Genomic DNA, 16,329 nt, shown 5'->3' with positions numbered 1-16,329 from the left:
TGAAGTGGCAGAAGTCAGACCCATCTGAAAATAGCTCTTGCTTCAACATGGCCAGAAATAACCAAGATCCTAAGTCACCCTTACAACGTCTCTGACCATCTGTTAACTGTGCACTGAGTTACAACAAAATTACTTGGTCATAAATGGCTTCCTTATAGCAAACCATTCAACAGAATCCATGTTCCTCTTGGGCAACCTCTAGTGGTGATGTGGAAGAGCACAGCCGAAGTCCTCTGGTAATCATCCATAAACTTAGGATCTTCCCATGTAGGCACCTCCTGACTCTATCTTCAAAAATTATCTAATGACGTGCTAAGATAATCAAAGCATCATCAAGCATATCATAGGAACTTTTCTTTATCCTCTTATAAAACCAAGAGGGCTGTACCAGGCACGACTGCGTGAGCTCCTGGTCACTGAATCCCAGGAAGAGGAGTTGGAGGGGTCTGGAGGAGGCAACTCAAGCCATCGGATGGGGTCCTGAGGGAAGTTCCTCTAAGAAGGCAGGCTAAAGAAGCGAGGCCTGGAAAGATGCTAATGGTGACTGTCATTGGCCCTTCATTCCCAAAGAGGGTCAATGACACCACAGGTCGTGTCTTCACTCCCTTTGCATTTAAGTGAGGCAAAGTTGCACAAAGTCCACAGTCTCCCTCTCGCTTCAAGAATCATTGAGTCCAGGGGCAGCTGGGTGGAACAGTGAATAGAGCACCAGCCCTGGAGTCAGGAGACCTAAGTTCCAATCCAGCCTTAGACACTTAACACTTACTAGCCCTGTGACCTTGGGCAAGTCACTTAACCCCAACTCCCCTGCCTTAACCCTCCCAAAAAAAGTCATCGATTCCAGTGGCAAGACAAGTGTCAGGATGACTGGCGATGGCCCAGGATGCAGCAGATGACCTTGGTGCCCTCCTTGCCTGACCGAGCTCTAAACACTCCACAGCACCTGCTTCTGCCATCTTCCTTCATGGCCCTTCTACCAGGGAAAGTCTTCACATGCTTAGTATAGACATTCCCCAAGTCATCAAGGAGTCTGAGGCCCATTGGTCCCTCTTAGCCCTGTCTAGCTGTAGGCCAGGACAGTTTTCCCAGGGTATGGCTGCTGCACATGCCACAGCTTCTTGGTAATACTAATGACAGTGACACCATCAGATGACATAACATGAACAAAGTGCTTTGCAAACCTGAACGATCTCGTTAAAGGCCCGTGGCCATCATCATCTGCCCATGGGGCAGGCACTGTGGGTATCGTTGTTCCCCTCTGGAAACAGAAACTGAGGCTCAGATGGAGGAAGGGACGTATCCGAGGGGGATTCAGAATCCGGCCCACCCACTGTCTCCTCAAACAGGCCCTTCCCCCTTTCTGGGCCTGTTTCCCCTCTAAAATGAGGGATCCCAGCTACAGTCTCCAAGGTTCCAGTCATTCCATGATGGCTGAAAATGAGGGGGAGGGTGGTCTCTGAGAGAGAGATTTTGGTTGGCCAGTAGGAGCATTTTCTAGCAAGTGAGCAGGCCCAAAGGGGAGCAATCAGCCCCAGGATGTAATGAGTTCCCCCTCACAGGAGATCTGCAAAGAGAGGCTGGAGACCCACTTAGAGATGTTGTAGGAGCGGTCCTTGTGCAAATCCCCCTTGTCTGCGCTGATGCTGCCCCCTCCTGGTGCAGACCCCCATCACCTCATGTCTGGACTACAGCAATGGCAGCTGATGGGTCTGCCTGCCTCAGTCTCCCCCCACTCCATTCCATCCTCCATTCAGTGACCAAAGTGATTATCCTAAAGTACAGGTCTGACCATGTCACCCAGGACTCTCGAACCCCCAGCAGGTCCTTATTGCCTCCAGAATCCAACAAAATCTTCTGAGATTCAAAGCCCTTCCTAACCCAACCCCCTCCTACTTTCTAGTCTTCTTACACGTTACTCTCCCACACGTCCACTTCAATCCGGGGACACTAGCCCCCTGGCTGTCGCATGAACAGGACGCCCATCCCTCAGCTCCAGGCATTTCCTCTGGCCCCTCTGTGACTGGAATGGTCTCCCTCCTCCACTCTGCCTCCCGGCTTCCTTGGCTTCCTTCCAGCGCCAGTTACAGCCCTATCTGCCAGGAGCCTCCCCTGGTCCTGGGGTCTTTCCTCTGAGAAGATCCCATTGGCTCTGCCTTCTGTATCTTGTTCCTAGACAGAGTTGGCACGTTTCGTCCCCCAGGGAGCGTGAGCCCCAGAGGGCAGGGATTGTCTCTTTGCTTTCCTTCCTTTCTCCAGCACTAAGCACACTGTGGATGCCTGGCACACACAGCAGGAGCTTAATTAATGTTCATTGCCTCTGGATTTGACTAGCCACTGCGGAGGTCCTTTGCACCTCTGAATCCTCTCTGTGATCCTGACAGTGCTAGGACTGGAAGCCAGGCCTTCTGATCGCTGCCCATATTGGTTCCTCAGAAGAGCAGCCCAACCCATACAAGAAAGCACTTCTCTGGGTGTGGCTTTCTCCACCAATCGAGATTGCAGCCCCTCAGTCTTGGTAGAAGGTTCTAGGGCAAGGATTCTTCCTCTTTTTCATGGGTCATGGACCCCTAACAAACACTACTCTGGCTTATTGCCAAAATTCACAATTGAAGCAATTGCTAAATTTCTGTTAGGTCTTAGGTGAAAACAAAGATGTCCTTTTTCTCATGCAACTTCACACAGCTTCTAAAATCCATGGAGGGTTGGGGTGACACATGAGCCCCTAGGACCTGGTTAGAGGCTTGTTGTGACTGAAAAGGGTGATTTTCCTTTGGAAACCTGGTGCTGATCCCCACTGCTCAGCACAGTCTTAGTTGGCTGACCTTTTGTCCTGTCCCAGGACCTCTCCCCTAGAAACCTGCCCCCCAAGCTTGGGGTCCCCTGGTGCTGCCTCAGAGACCCCAGTGTCACTCGCAGGCCTCAGTAGCACAGCAGAGGAAAGAGCTTCTGTGGAATCCCTAATGCCTTGTGTTTATTCCTCCATTTCTTTCTCAGGCCAAGAAACAAAAAAGGAGAGAGGCTTGGTGTAATGGCGAGGCCACTGCATTTGGAGTCTGAGTGGCTGGACTCTAGGCCATTTTCTCTAGAAAATGAGGCTAACAGTCAGGGTTGTTGCCAGGATTTTGTCAGAAGACCCCACTCTGGCCCCTGGCAGACAGACAAGCCTCTACAAACCACCTACTGCAGCAGCGCCCTCATAGCCTTGACAGTCAGGCCTCCAGCTCTCTCTTGGTACCTCCTGGAGAGTGGGGCCAGCTTCTTTCAGCTCCTTCCAGGTAACCCTCAGCATGGAGACCTGCTGAGGTAGCAGCTGTCTGTGGATCTGAGTATCAGGAAGGCTGGTTCACCATTGGATAACATCAAACCAGGAGACCAAGGTTATGGTCCCAGGCTCTTCACTTCCGGCAAGAGTGGTGGGAAATCAGCCCAAATGGGAGAAGTCATTTGGAAGGAAGGTCAGAGTTGAAAGCAGGAAGAGGAGAGGGGGTGGAGGACAGAAAGGGAGAAGTGGCCTCTTGGACTGGGGGACTCAATGCCACAATGAGGAGATGGCATCTAGGTCAGGTGCCCCAGCTAGAAGGAGTGCCACAAAGCCCCTGGGGAGCATCCTCCCTCCAGCGCTCCCCCATTGTTAGAGACGAGCAGCATCCCAGAAGACTGGACCCCTGCAACTCTGTCCTTGTCTGGAAAGAGCTTCCCAAAGGTGTTTTCCAGACGTTTGTTCAGTAGCCATGGACACATCCAGTAACCCAAGGGCAGGGCACTTACCTCCACAATCAGGGACAGAATCAGATTGACAGCAAGCATGATGACCAGGTATACCCTCCAAAGGGTGGGTGTGCATACAAGCTAGGAGAGACCCAGAAATGGAACCAGTCAGAGACTCATGCATGATGTTAGGTAAGAGGAGCCATGGTCTTCTTGAGATGGTTTCCCTCAGCTTCTGAGGGAATCCAAGGATGCAACCTTTTCTCCCTCTAATTCATGACTATGTTTCTTGATGGAGACTAGGAAAGCTAAGAGATGGGGGTGAGGAGGGAGTGCATTTCAGGAAGGAGTGACAGCCAGTGCAAAGTCCCAGGAGTGGGAGATGGAGTAATGTGTGTGAGGAACAGCCAGTAGACCCTGCTTTGTGGCTTCCTAGCTGTCATGTATAGGCTCTCTTGTACCCTCGTGCTTGATCAGTCTTTCTCCAAAGTGGCTTTTATCACATCATACCCCCATTGTAGACCCCATAATGACCCTGTATTACTCTTTTGAATGTCCAGACTCCTCTGTCTGGCACTTAATGCCCTGCAGTCTGGCCCTACATGACTTATCCAACATGCCCCCCAATAGACACTCTCAAACAAAAAAAATCAATCAGCAAGTATTTATTAAATGATTCTACTAGGTGAGGGCTAGGAATGGGGATGTTGGGGGGAGCTGTGTGATGAACATTGGGTTACAGCTCAGTCTCTGCTTCTTTTTCTTCCAGGGGGTTCTGCTAGGGCAGAACCTCCTGGCAAATCTGGTCTAAAGGGTGAATAGTGGTAGAAACAGGCAGAGGGTGCTAAGAGTCACACTTTGAGCAGTCCCTCATCCTCTCTGCAGAGGATGCCTAGATCCCCATCCCCCAATCCCAGCTCCACCCCCTACCTACCTGGATGTCCCATTGGCATCTCAGAGGAAACATGCCCACAATTGCCTTTCCCACCTCTCTTCCTAACTTCCCTTTTTCTGTGGAGACAACAAAATCCTTCTAGTCTCCCAGGTTTGTAACCTCTGAGTTGTCTCTGTTCCCAAACCTTGCTCTTTCTGCTTGCACATCTCTCACCGCCTTCCCTTTCAGCTAGCCCTCTAAGTTCTCATCATCTTCCCCACCTTCCTCTCCTACCCTAGCCCTCCCTTTTGTAATCTTCCTCCATTAGAATGAAAGCCTTTTGAGGGCTGAGGCTAGCTTGTTTACTTGTATTCTTGTCCCAAGAACTTAGCACAGGCTAAGGAAGGCACCAGGCACTGTGCTAAGCTCTAAAGATACAAAAAACAGCACAAGGCAGTCCCTGTCCTCAGAGCCCACAGTCTAATGCCCAATAAATGTTTTATCTACCCATCTACTTAGATGATAGAAAGACAGACAGATAGATGATAGATAGATATAGATAGATAGATACATAGATAGACAGACAGACAGACAGGCAGGCAGGCAGACAGACAGACAGATAGAATATTACCATAGCCACCTAATCAGTTTCCCTGCCTCAGTATTCTCTCCGTTCCAGCCCATCCTGAAGCCAGCTGCCAGTAGCATCCCTAATTGTGTCACTGCCCTGCTCAGTAAACTCCATTAACCCCCTATGGCCTCTAAGATGAAATGCAAATACTTCCTTGGGTAGTTTCAGCCCTCTTCACCTTCCCCTAATCAGCCTTTTCAACTTTCTTCTGCCTCATTCCATCACACGTCCTCTAGGGTCTGTCTTCCCATCTTTCATCTTCGAGCCATGGCATAGACTTCCTTCATGCCCAGAAGGCCTTCCCTTCTCCCCTCTAGCTCCTGGTATCCTTTGGTTCCTTCTGAGCTCAGCTCCAGCCCCACCCCCTCTGTGAGGTCTTCCTGATCTGCCCAGGTGCCAGCACTTCCTCCTCCCCTAATTACGCTGTGTATATGTGTGTGTACATATACACACAAACATATGTATAGATGTGAAGGCATATATGTATGTGTTGCACATACTTATTTTGTGTATATTTACTGGTGTGCATTTTATCAACCCCTATAGAATGTAAGCTCTTTGAGGTTGGTTTCTGACACACGGTAGGTATTTAATAGGTGTTCATGGATTGATGAGAGGACGTATATAAGAGATACACAGAATGAGAAAGCATGAAAGGGCTACATCTGCATTCTTCGGTGGAGGGAATGTCCAGAGGAATGAAATCACAGATCTATGGAAGCATGCGGATGAGGCCCAGGGTGCAGAAGTGGGAATTAGGAGTCATGTTTTTCCATATCTCGTGTATCTCAGATTTCTCTCTGGGGCTTCAAAGGTATCTAAACATTGAAATATGTGGCAGAGGGAAATGTGAGGGAAGGAAGATGCCTGACAAGCATAGCAATTGGCCCTTTGAAAGTAATTTTTAAGAGGTGAAGTGTAAGCAAATAGGAAAAATACATATTCATTTTGTCTGGAATCACAAATGGGCTTGAGAATTAACAGAAAAAGAGCTCTAGGCAAAGCTGTTTGGAGACCAAAGCATTTGAAAAACAACTCATTGGGCTTTGGAGGGGGGGGAAGTAGACGGAGGTTTGCCAAGCATGTCAGGATCTTCCAGGAGAAAAACTCACAAGATGTTTTAAAGGCCAGAAGAGAAAGGAAGGCCACCTGCATTTTTGATCCTGTCCAGCATTCATGACAACTATCAATGGGCCAAGCCCACTGTTGGAATCTGCCATCCACTGGGGAGAGTTGGATACAAGAACATTTCTGGGTGGTGCATGGGCAGGTGTCTTGGAGTACCATGTTACAACATGGCCAGATACATCAGCACCAGCACCAGGGATGAATGATACTTACATCCATCCGCTGATAGAGATCAGGAATGTTCGCGAAAAGAAGGAAGATGCATGCCCCCGTCTGGATCACCAGTACTATGACAAAGATATCTGAAGGGATCAAAGAGGAAAAGGCATTTAGGATTCCCAGGGTCCCTCCCCATGTTTCTGTCAATGACCATGGCTCCTAGGTCAGGCATGGTCCAAGTCATCGGATGCCGGTGCCACTCACTGCACAGTGTCCGGCATTTAAGGCCAAAATCAAAATGAAAAACTGAGAGGGCCCAGGCTGTTGGTTCTTTCATCTTCCTCTGTAACAGCTCTCATTAATTATTTCCCAGAAATAATTCAAAATATCCATGTGCAATGTTTGAGTTTTAGGAAAGAAATCTGCTTCATATTTCTAGGCTCCATGATCTCATCCATGTGAACATTCCATCTGCCAATGCAGATTGCACCTTTAAAATGGCAGTGGGGGAGTGGTGAGAGTTAGCTAGATGAACCCCAAGAGCTTTGGCCTTTAGATGCCTCCAGCAACTCCTTAGGTCTTAACCACTTAGTCATAGAAGGGCTGTTGTCTTCATTAATGGAAGGCACTCCTGTCATAGGAATCCCTAGTGTAGTACCTAAAGAATAAAGTCAAAGGCACTATGTGATTGAACTGTTTATCAAGACAGGACAATTGTCATGAGGCTCCCTCACCCCAGAAATAGGAAGAGAAATATTGCTTCTGTATTTACCTCTTACGGATTTACTGTAAATCATGAGCCATATCCTAAGACCCCTCCAGTCATGGATTTCAAGTTCCTTCATGATGCAAGTATAGCTATGGAACCCTTTGTGGTTCTGGCACATGGATGGACAGCACCAGAGATACTTACAGTTGGTATAAATGGGCTGTCTGAATGGCTTTCCTTTGGAAAACACCAGTGCAACAATGATGCAGTTGATGGTCCCCAAGAACCAGATTGTGGTGTTCTCATAACTCATGAAGCTGTCAGAGCCAACATTCCCTGATGTCACGGGCGAAGCAGGCATCATGGAGATGTTTCCCTTTGTTAGGGAACAGGCACTGGAAAAGGGACCAGAAGAGAAACACTCATCAACTGATAAAAAGAAAGCATGTTCGGGGCAGAGAGGAAGATATCTGAGATCCCGCCATGGCCTCAAGATCTCATCCCGCTGAGGTGGCCAGGCTGGGCACAGTAACTGAGAATGAAAGAACAGTGGATGGGGGCAGCTAGGTGGCACAGTGAATAGAGCACCGGCCCTGGAGTCAGGAAGACCTGAGTTCAAATCTGGCCTCAGACACTTAACACAAAAACTATCCGTGTGACCTTGGGAAAGTAGCTTAATCCCAATTGCCCTCCAAAAAGGGGGGAATAAAAAGAACAATGGATGAGTGCAGAAAGAGAAACCGAGAATGAGAGCATCAGTATTCAAAAGAGAAAGAAATCTGGGGCAGAGCAGCACCATGGACAGAGGAGGAGGGCTTTTTATGCAGCCTCCCTTCCTTCTCCTCCCTCCAACCCCTCCACCAGTGCTAATTGCCTCAGATGAAAGAGATCAAAGGAGCAGAACAGGTAGAGCAGAAACTCCTTGAGGTCAGGAACTGTGACTTTCTCCTCTATCTCAGGTCTTACACTTAGTGCACACTTGAGAAGTATTGACTAAATTGAATTTCCATGAATATTATTTCTCTTCCCACGTTCCAGCACACCGGATGGGTGTTTCACACGTTGCCTAAGTGGGGCGCCAGTCCCTCCCCACCTCTGCCTCTCGGAGCCAGTCCCTAACTTGACGAGGCACAGCTCACATGCTGCATTTCCTGATCCTCCAGACTATCAGCACTCTCTCTCCCTCCACAAAAGACGTTGGATACACTTTGGGGTTTCCTTCCATGGGTGCCTCCTGTCCCACCCATCCCTCTCCCGAGAGTACAATGGCATCTCACTGAGGGCAGGGATTGTTTCCATTTTGTCCTTGCAACACCAGAACCTCCCATAGGGCCTGGCGCACAGTAGATACTTCATAGGTTTTGTTGCTGAGTTATAGAGCATTGCACTAAATAAGGATGTACCTGAAGACATCAGTGGCAGAGTACCAGGGCTCCTTCCGAACAAGAATGAAACCCAGCATGTGCATGACCAGGCTGAAAAGCACATTGAGGAGCACAGACAAGAGGAGAGGAGGGGAGACCAGCCTGCCCGGGGGTCTGTAAGGAACCAGCTTGGGGAAGGCGCCATTCAGGCTCACTGAAAGACAAAAGGAGAAGGGGGAACGCTCAGTGCCCTCCCTGTGCTGGGAAGATGCTGCCTTCTCCTTTGAAAGCAGAACAAAAAGACCATTTCTTTTCCACAAAATAAACCAGGCACATTCACCCAAGGAGGCACACATTTAGGGTTAGACTCCCAACCAAGTTTTCCAGGTTTCATGGAATTACACAATTTGGGAGTTGGAAGTGATCTCAGGGAGCATCTGGTCCAGTCCATACCTGGACCTCAATCCCCAGCCTGAAACACCCAACCAGTCTCTTCTTGAAGAACTCTGAGGAACGAGGAAGCCACCCCTTCCCAGGCAGGGACCTTCGAGGCCATCAAGTCCAATGCCTCATTTTGCAGATTAAAAAAATGAAGTATCTTGTCCATTAGTAATTATCTGAGGCAGAATTTGAATGCAGGTCTTCCTGATACCAAGTTCAGTGCTCTCTCCACTTCTCCATGCTGCCTCTCAGCAGCACCTCCCCCTTCACTCCCTCCCTGCCACGAGTCTTCTTCTTCAAGCTAAACTTGTCTAGCTCCATCAACCATTCTTTATCATTCCTTCTATGGCATGGAGTCAGGACCCCTCACCATTGTGGATGCCCTCCACTAGACACTCCAGGTTATCAACGTCCTTCATAAGTTGAGGTGCCCAGATCTGAACAAATAAATCTAGAGGAGGCTGACAAGGGAAGAGCACAGTAGGACCATCTCCTCCCTCTTCCTGAAAGCCACATCCCCCTCAAAGTGGGGCAACACTCCCTTTGCTGCAAGGCTGCCCCATCACACACACTGCTGACCCACATGGAGCTTGGCATTCAATGGAACCTGCAGTCATTCACAACAGTTCTTCCACATCAAGCTTGGTGCTCATCACCAGTTCCATTACAGTACCCCAAATCTCTTCAGAAATGCTCCTGCTATGTGCCAGGCACTGGACTGGGCTTTGGGGATTTGAAGGGAAAAAATGAGTCTTGCCCTCAAGGGGCTTATAGTCAGTCCACTCTCTTCCAGCCTACGATATTCCCCAGAAAAGGGAGCAAAATGACAAGACGGCCAGCCAGCACACCTCAGCCTCATTGCCATCTTTATATTCTTGTGCAATTTTGTTCTTAGCGACCACTCCCTTGTTTTCCCTTTCTTTTCAGAATCAGCCCTGCGGAACCCAACTTCGTGTCTGATTGGTTCCCAGGGTATTGAAGAGGCAGTCCTACTAGGACAGTATAGTACTCAGGGCAGAGTGCAAGGAATCAAATGACTTCATAGGCAAAAAGTTTTACATGCGCTTACTTGTTATCCCGATGAGGGTGGTGATGGCCAGATCCTGGAACAAGAACTGGTAATTTGAAAGACTGTTTGTTTTCTGCAAAGAAAAAGGGACATATTGGTGAATGCCATCTCCTGCTATTAGGGAAAAAAAGCTAACCTGATCGGACCTGCTAAATGTATTCCCAGAAGACCAAATGGCTCTTTTTTAGCCAGGATGTCAAGGGAGGCGGCAAGAGGAGAAGCCTCAGTCACCCTTCAGTCTCAGGGTCGATGAGTGGCATTGACAGTGGGAGAACTGACAGTGCCCATCTCTGATATATCCAAACAAAAGGCAGCAGCCCATTGGCCCAGAGCCCTTTCAGTGCTCAGTCCTTGCCCCAAGCTGAAACCCTGCCAAGAGAGGAATGCAAACAGAGCCTCGGACTAGCCCAGCCTTTGTTCTGTCTCCCCTCTCACGTATCACTTTGTCATTGCATGTTTGGTGTCAGTGGCACATGAGAGCACTCTGACTTCATTGAGGATGTAACAGTATTGGGGAGGCCCCATTTTCTTTTTCATATGGAAAATAGCAATGCTGATACTTACCTTTTCAGACATAGGTTTTTGTAAAGTTGGTTTGGGGACCAAAGGATAGTGAGTGACTCATGAGTGTGTGCTCACTGCCCTTTATTATGATGGAGTCCTAAGATGTTTTTAAAGTTAGGGTCCTGCTGTCACCAAATGGCCTCCCTTTCTCATGGCTGTGGCCAGTGGTTGGAAAATGCAATGGATGGTTGGGGAGTGATGCAGGAGCTCCCACGGGGGACGACTCCACCCTTAGCATCTAGAGAGGCTCAACTCAGCTAACGTGGCTTTTTGGTGGAAGCTCTGACTGACTAGAATATATCCATGAGTCAGGTTCAAGAACAGGCTCCATGGTTTTTTAATCCTATTTTGAATCTTATTGAACTCCAAAGTTATCACAACCCCTGTTTGGCCACAAAAACCTGTGGGTGCCACAGAGCTGTTTTCTCAATCCAAGCATTTGGGTGCAGGTGAAGAAACAACATGGTGTAATGGTCAGGTGCAGAGTTTGATCTCCACTTCCAGCGCTTACTAACTCTATGACCTTAGGCAAATCTTGCCTCTTTGGGTCTCAGTTCCCTCAACTGTAAGATAGGCAGAATCATACTTATCCTACCTCTCTTATGGGTTTCTGGGAGGAAATCACTTTTGAAATTTTAAAGGACTAGATTAATGGAAGCCCATGTTATTTTCAATGACTTAGCTTGGGCGGCTGGATGGTATAGTGGTCAGAGTGCTGGACCTTGGGTCAGGAAGACCTGAGTTCAAAGCCATCCTCAGATACTCAGTAGCTGTGTGACCCTGGGCAAATCACTTCACCTTGCTTGTTTGTTTGTTTCCTCATCTGTAAAATGAGCTGGAAAAGGAAATGACCAACCCCTCCAGGATCTGTGCCAAGAAACCCCCAACTGGGTCCCAAGGAGTTGATATGACTGAAATGACTGAACAATAAAAATAGATTTCATCTAACGGTGAGGACGTGGCAGGAAGAGACGGTGTGGAGGTTGGTTCTCGTGTTTGTGAGACAGCTCAAAAGCGAGCTGGGTTATGTCTCAAGGAGATGTCTTTGCTATGAAATAATATCAGTGAGCTATTTGGCCAGCATATACAACTGCCCGGAGTCCACTGGAGGATGGAAGACAGATGACCCCAGCCAAAGTTGACCTTAGAGCCCTTCCAGGGAACTCTCCAACCACAGGTTGCCCATGGCCCTCAGAACAGGCTTGTTGGCATACTTGGCTAATAGACTCTCTCCCACTGCCTCCCAGGCAGACCTCCCTAGAGAAATCCTGGGATGACCCATATATTCAGGAAAAGGGACAAAAGTTTAAAACTGTCCTGATGAGCCAGTGGTTGGGAAGGTGGGGAGATGGGCTGCAGGGTAGTGCTGGAGGAACTGGCTGAAGATGGTGGCTCTCCCCTCCAGAACATCCTCCCATGTACTCCTCCTTGATCCCCTCTGACTGAAAGCTCTGAATTCAAATCCTGACTTGTCCCCTACCACCTCTGTAGCCTTCCCCATTTGGGGACTGGGTTTCCTCATCCATAAAATGGAAGAAGCAAACCACAAAACCCAAGGTCCTTCTAGCTCTGAGTCTATGAACCTAAATCCACTCCCCTCTCTGGGTCTCAATTTCCTCATCTGTAAAATGGGAAGATGAGGCATCCTGTGGAAAGATGTGGACACAGTGGAAAGATCACAGGCTCGGGTGTAAAGGACCTGGGCTCAGATCTTGCCACTACTGTGCACAAGCCCCATGATCTTGGGAAGTCACTTCACCTTTGTGGTTTCCCTTTAGTTTCTCAGTCTATGAAATGAGAGAGTGGGACACGATTGCCAGCGTCCTTTCCATTCTGAACCTGACATCCTGTGACTAAGCAGCTCCAAGGTCCTAAAGCTGTGATTCTATATCCTGTCTCTTCTCTGGGCCTCTGTTTCCTCATCTGAAAAGGGATGGGCTTGGACCAGCTGACCCTTGGGATCCTCCGCACTTGTTCCCTGCCATGGTGGAGGCCACATCCTCCTCCTGTCTCTCACTGGCCAAGGGGATGGGGTCCAAGTCATACCCAGTAAAGCAGGAGCACGCCGACATACTGAATCATGCTGTACAGAGCCATGTATTTAAACATACAGAATGAGGTGACCAGTGCCGCACGGCCTTCCCTATTTAAGGAAAAGAAATGGGAGGTCAGTCAGTCAGGGGAACACATCTGGTGGCCAGAGCCTTGCCTACCCAGGCAGGGAGGTTATCTTCTGAGGGGTCTGGGGGGGCGGTCCCCACTGGCGGTCTTTCGTCAAGGATTAAGTGACTTCTTGTCAAGCATGACAGAGTTGTAGAAGGATAATGTGGGTTGGGCTAGAGAGACTGCTGACAGCATCTCCAACTTTGAAGCTATGACCAGGTGAGTTTGTGGGGCAGCTGAGGGCCATGGGTGCCATTGTGACTTGAGGACACTGGTGCTAACAGGGAGGGAGCCCAATGGAGTAGAAGGGGCTCAGTGACTGAACGTTAGGCTCTTCTCCATATCTCTCCTCTCTGCAGCCTAAGCCCCAGTGTTATTATTAAGAATTTCTGGCTGGGCTAGCTAGCAATCACTTAGCTATGACGGAAGGAGGCAGGCGGGGCAGTGGGAAGGACATTAGAGGGAGTCAGGAGAGACCTAGGGAACAATCTCGTCTCTGACACTGACTAGCCACAGGACCCTGGCTTCATCACCGCCACCCCCATATGGCTATCCCTCCCACCCCTTTGGATTGCTGCTAGATACCAAACGAGTAGTGACTGAAACAGACTACACAACTTGTTATCATTAACACCATTAGAGCTGGTTCTAGGGCAGGATTCTCAGGGAACTCTGGTGGTCTTCTGGATTCTCTAGGATCACACGCCCTTCCCTGCGATACGTTCGGCCAAACAAATAATAGCCATTTTTACAAATGTGCACGTTTTCAAAGGGCAGGGTGAGAATTCTCCTTTTAAGTTACTGCATCTAATCTTTTCAAATTGTGTTGACACGAGAAGGGAGCTGGCATGATTGGGTGAAAACGACGCTCCCTATGGACCTAGGCTTAATTCCTGGCTCTGCTCCTTGGTACCTATTGGACCTCTGAGGAGGTGCCATGCCTCCCTTGGCCTCAGTTTCCTTTTCTGTAAAATTAAGAGGGCTGTCTCAATGACCCCCACGAGCTCTACCAGCTCAAAGTCTACAAAGTCTTCATAATAATTTTCAGGAACGTCTCCATCCTTGGGTGGTCACTCAATCTCTGATATTGACATTTAGGCCTGGTCAAAGGGGATGTCATTCAGTCATTCCATTCTTGTTGTCAATAAGATGAATGTCCCTTGGTTGGAGACAAAGTCTGAAAAGACCTTGGCCCTTCCCTCTCTTAAGAAAGGGAAATGCTTATGATGCACTTCCTAATGAAGCTGCCTGGGGCTCAACTCCCTTCACTCCCTCCTCACCTACAGCAGTGATCTGAAGGCCTCAGTCACTGATGATGCCATTCAATGCTATTTGGAGACATTTTTAAACTAGAAGAGAGCTAGGTGCAGAGCCCACTCCAGAACAAGAGCCCTGCTGGGTGATGAGGAAACTGCTAAGTCTGTCTGGCCAAAGTAACAGCCCCAGAGAGCACTCAGGAGGACTTGGACCAAGGCTGCAGCCAGGCAAAGGCTGCATGCAAATGGAGGGCCTGCAGCCCCCCGTGGGGGGCATGACTTGCCTCCTCTCCAGCATCAGGGAGATCAGGGATCAGGCTTTATGGAAACCATACAAACCAGGATAAACTCTCCTCCTGCCTGTACGCTCCTCTGAAACTCCCAGACTACAGTATGCTGAAGTGACCGCACCCAGACAGGGGGCTGGGAGAACCAGGTGTCAACCAAGGCATAAAGCTAGGGAGCTGGGTAACCTCAGGGAAATCTTTCCTGCTCCATGAGTCTCAGTTTTCTTATCTATAAAATGGGAGTGCCGACTCTCCAGCTAAATAAAAAAGAGCCTTGGCAGGTGACTAAAGTAGGAGATGTGAGCAAGTTTCTGAGCCCCCAGCTCATAAAGGAAGGACCTGGGAGGGCAACCAGCTGCTTGGCAATGCTTAGCCCAGTGGAATTTGGGTCAGGCATCTGACGTGCGCAGAGGAGCAAAGTTAAGCATGATTGTAAAACCTAGAGAGGGGACAGCTGCTTCTCCTGCACTGCTTTGAGCCGTGGAAAGACAGAGGGGAGCATCCCCCCTCGATGAGGCCAGAAGGAACAATAACACTCAGACATACAGCAAAATAGTGTAAAAACAGCCTGATCCATGAACTTCCCTAAAAATGCCAGGCCATTCCTATTTTTCGCCAGCTCTCTGCTTTCCTTAGGACTGGGTGGCACGGCCAGCCAGGTGAGGCCATTGAGTCTGGAGCACAGCCACCAAGCTAAATGCATGAAGCTGATGCTCCTCTGCTTCCCACCCTTCCCCCTTAGGACAAGGCAGGCCGGGGTGGGGGGTTAGAAAAGCCAAAGGAGAGTGAGCAGACTTACTTAATGAGGTGGGGCACACATTCGATATTCGGGGTTTTGGAGGTGAATGGGGAAGCCACGGAGGCCTCTTGTTCAGACAGGGAAATGCCTGCGTGAGCCATTTTCAAAGCCTGAAATGGAAACATTGGGGTTTCATGCATCTGTAACCTTCATCTATCACTGTCTCCTATTCACGTTAACATGGGGCACACCAGTAATTCTGGGTGGCCAACTGAGACAGTCTGCTCTTCTCTTCTCAACCCCCATCTGAGCCTGGCTGCCCCTTGCCTGGGATGTTCTGGCTCCTCACCTGGGCCCCTTACAATGCCCAACCCTCCCAGAAGGTTCAGCTCAGGTCCTTCCTCCTGGAAGGGCCCTCTCCTGATTCCCCCTAATTTGTAGTGCCGTCTCCTTCGAATTAGTTGCCATTTCTTTCTCTGTGTACATGTTGTTCCCCTCAATAGAATGTGAGCTTCTTACATGTAGGGGTATTCATTCCCATAGTGCTTAGGCAGCTAGGTGGCACAATGGAGAGAATGCCAGGCCTATAGTCAGGAAGACTCGTCTTCACGAGTTCAAATCCATCCTAAGACATTCACTAGCTATGTGACTCTAGGCAAGTCACTTAACTTTGCCCCAGTTTCCTCATCCTTAAAATGAGGTGGACTATCTTTGCCAAGAAAACCCCAAATGGGGTCACAAAGAGCTGGCCAAGACTGAAAATGACTAATCAACAACATCTCTGGCACCTCGCCTGTGTGGGCATGGGCTTAATTTGAGGGTCAGGGCCTTCTTTAAAAAGCTTTGATGATTGTACTTCAACATGGGTGACTTCCTTGATGACCTTGTATGTTTTATTTGACATATTTGTACCATTATGCAGGGAAGGGCTCCCACCACAGGCTTCCCCAGACTAGCTAGGCACCAGAGTGGTCCCTGGGATGACAAAGATTCAGAGCCACTGTAATCGTGAATGTTTATAAAGTGTTTGCTGAATTTAAATGAATTTAGTCCCAACTAAAATCCACCTTCTACAGGAAACCTTCCACAAGCCTTCTTCATTCCTGTGGTTTCTCTCTATTAATCCTCCCCTATTTATACTGTCCATAGCTTGCTTTGGATCCATTCATTTGTATGTTGTCTCCTTATTAAACCATAAGCTCCTCGAGGACAGGGGCTGGTTTCTGCCTCTCTTAGC

General features: G+C 48.9%; 1 protein-coding gene across 1 annotated transcript in view; it reads right to left on the bottom strand.

Moving 5' to 3' along the window:
* Positions 1–1,060: 1,060 nt before the first annotated feature.
* Positions 1,061–16,329, bottom strand: part of ATP13A4 (ATPase 13A4) — an 87,494-nt gene continuing 72,225 nt past the window's right edge. Inside the window, exons 24-32 of the mRNA XM_069083214.1 lie at positions 15,153–15,262; positions 12,694–12,790; positions 10,084–10,156; positions 8,613–8,787; positions 7,414–7,604; positions 6,555–6,643; positions 3,769–3,849; positions 3,182–3,322; positions 1,061–1,258 (exon numbers count right to left, since the gene is read on the bottom strand). Coding sequence (XP_068939315.1) covers positions 1,061–1,258; positions 3,182–3,322; positions 3,769–3,849; positions 6,555–6,643; positions 7,414–7,604; positions 8,613–8,787; positions 10,084–10,156; positions 12,694–12,790; positions 15,153–15,262 — 1,155 coding nt within the window. The remainder of the gene's footprint in view (positions 1,259–3,181; positions 3,323–3,768; positions 3,850–6,554; positions 6,644–7,413; positions 7,605–8,612; positions 8,788–10,083; positions 10,157–12,693; positions 12,791–15,152; positions 15,263–16,329) is intronic.

Source organism: Petaurus breviceps, unplaced genomic scaffold (genome assembly GCF_028583685.1).
Source record: "Petaurus breviceps papuanus isolate PSGF00001 unplaced genomic scaffold, PetGlider_PUasm1.0 173, whole genome shotgun sequence".
Lineage (NCBI taxonomy): Eukaryota > Metazoa > Chordata > Mammalia > Diprotodontia > Petauridae > Petaurus > Petaurus breviceps.
The sequence above is the reverse complement of the archived record's forward strand: the minus strand, read 5'-3'. Positions and strand labels throughout refer to the sequence as shown.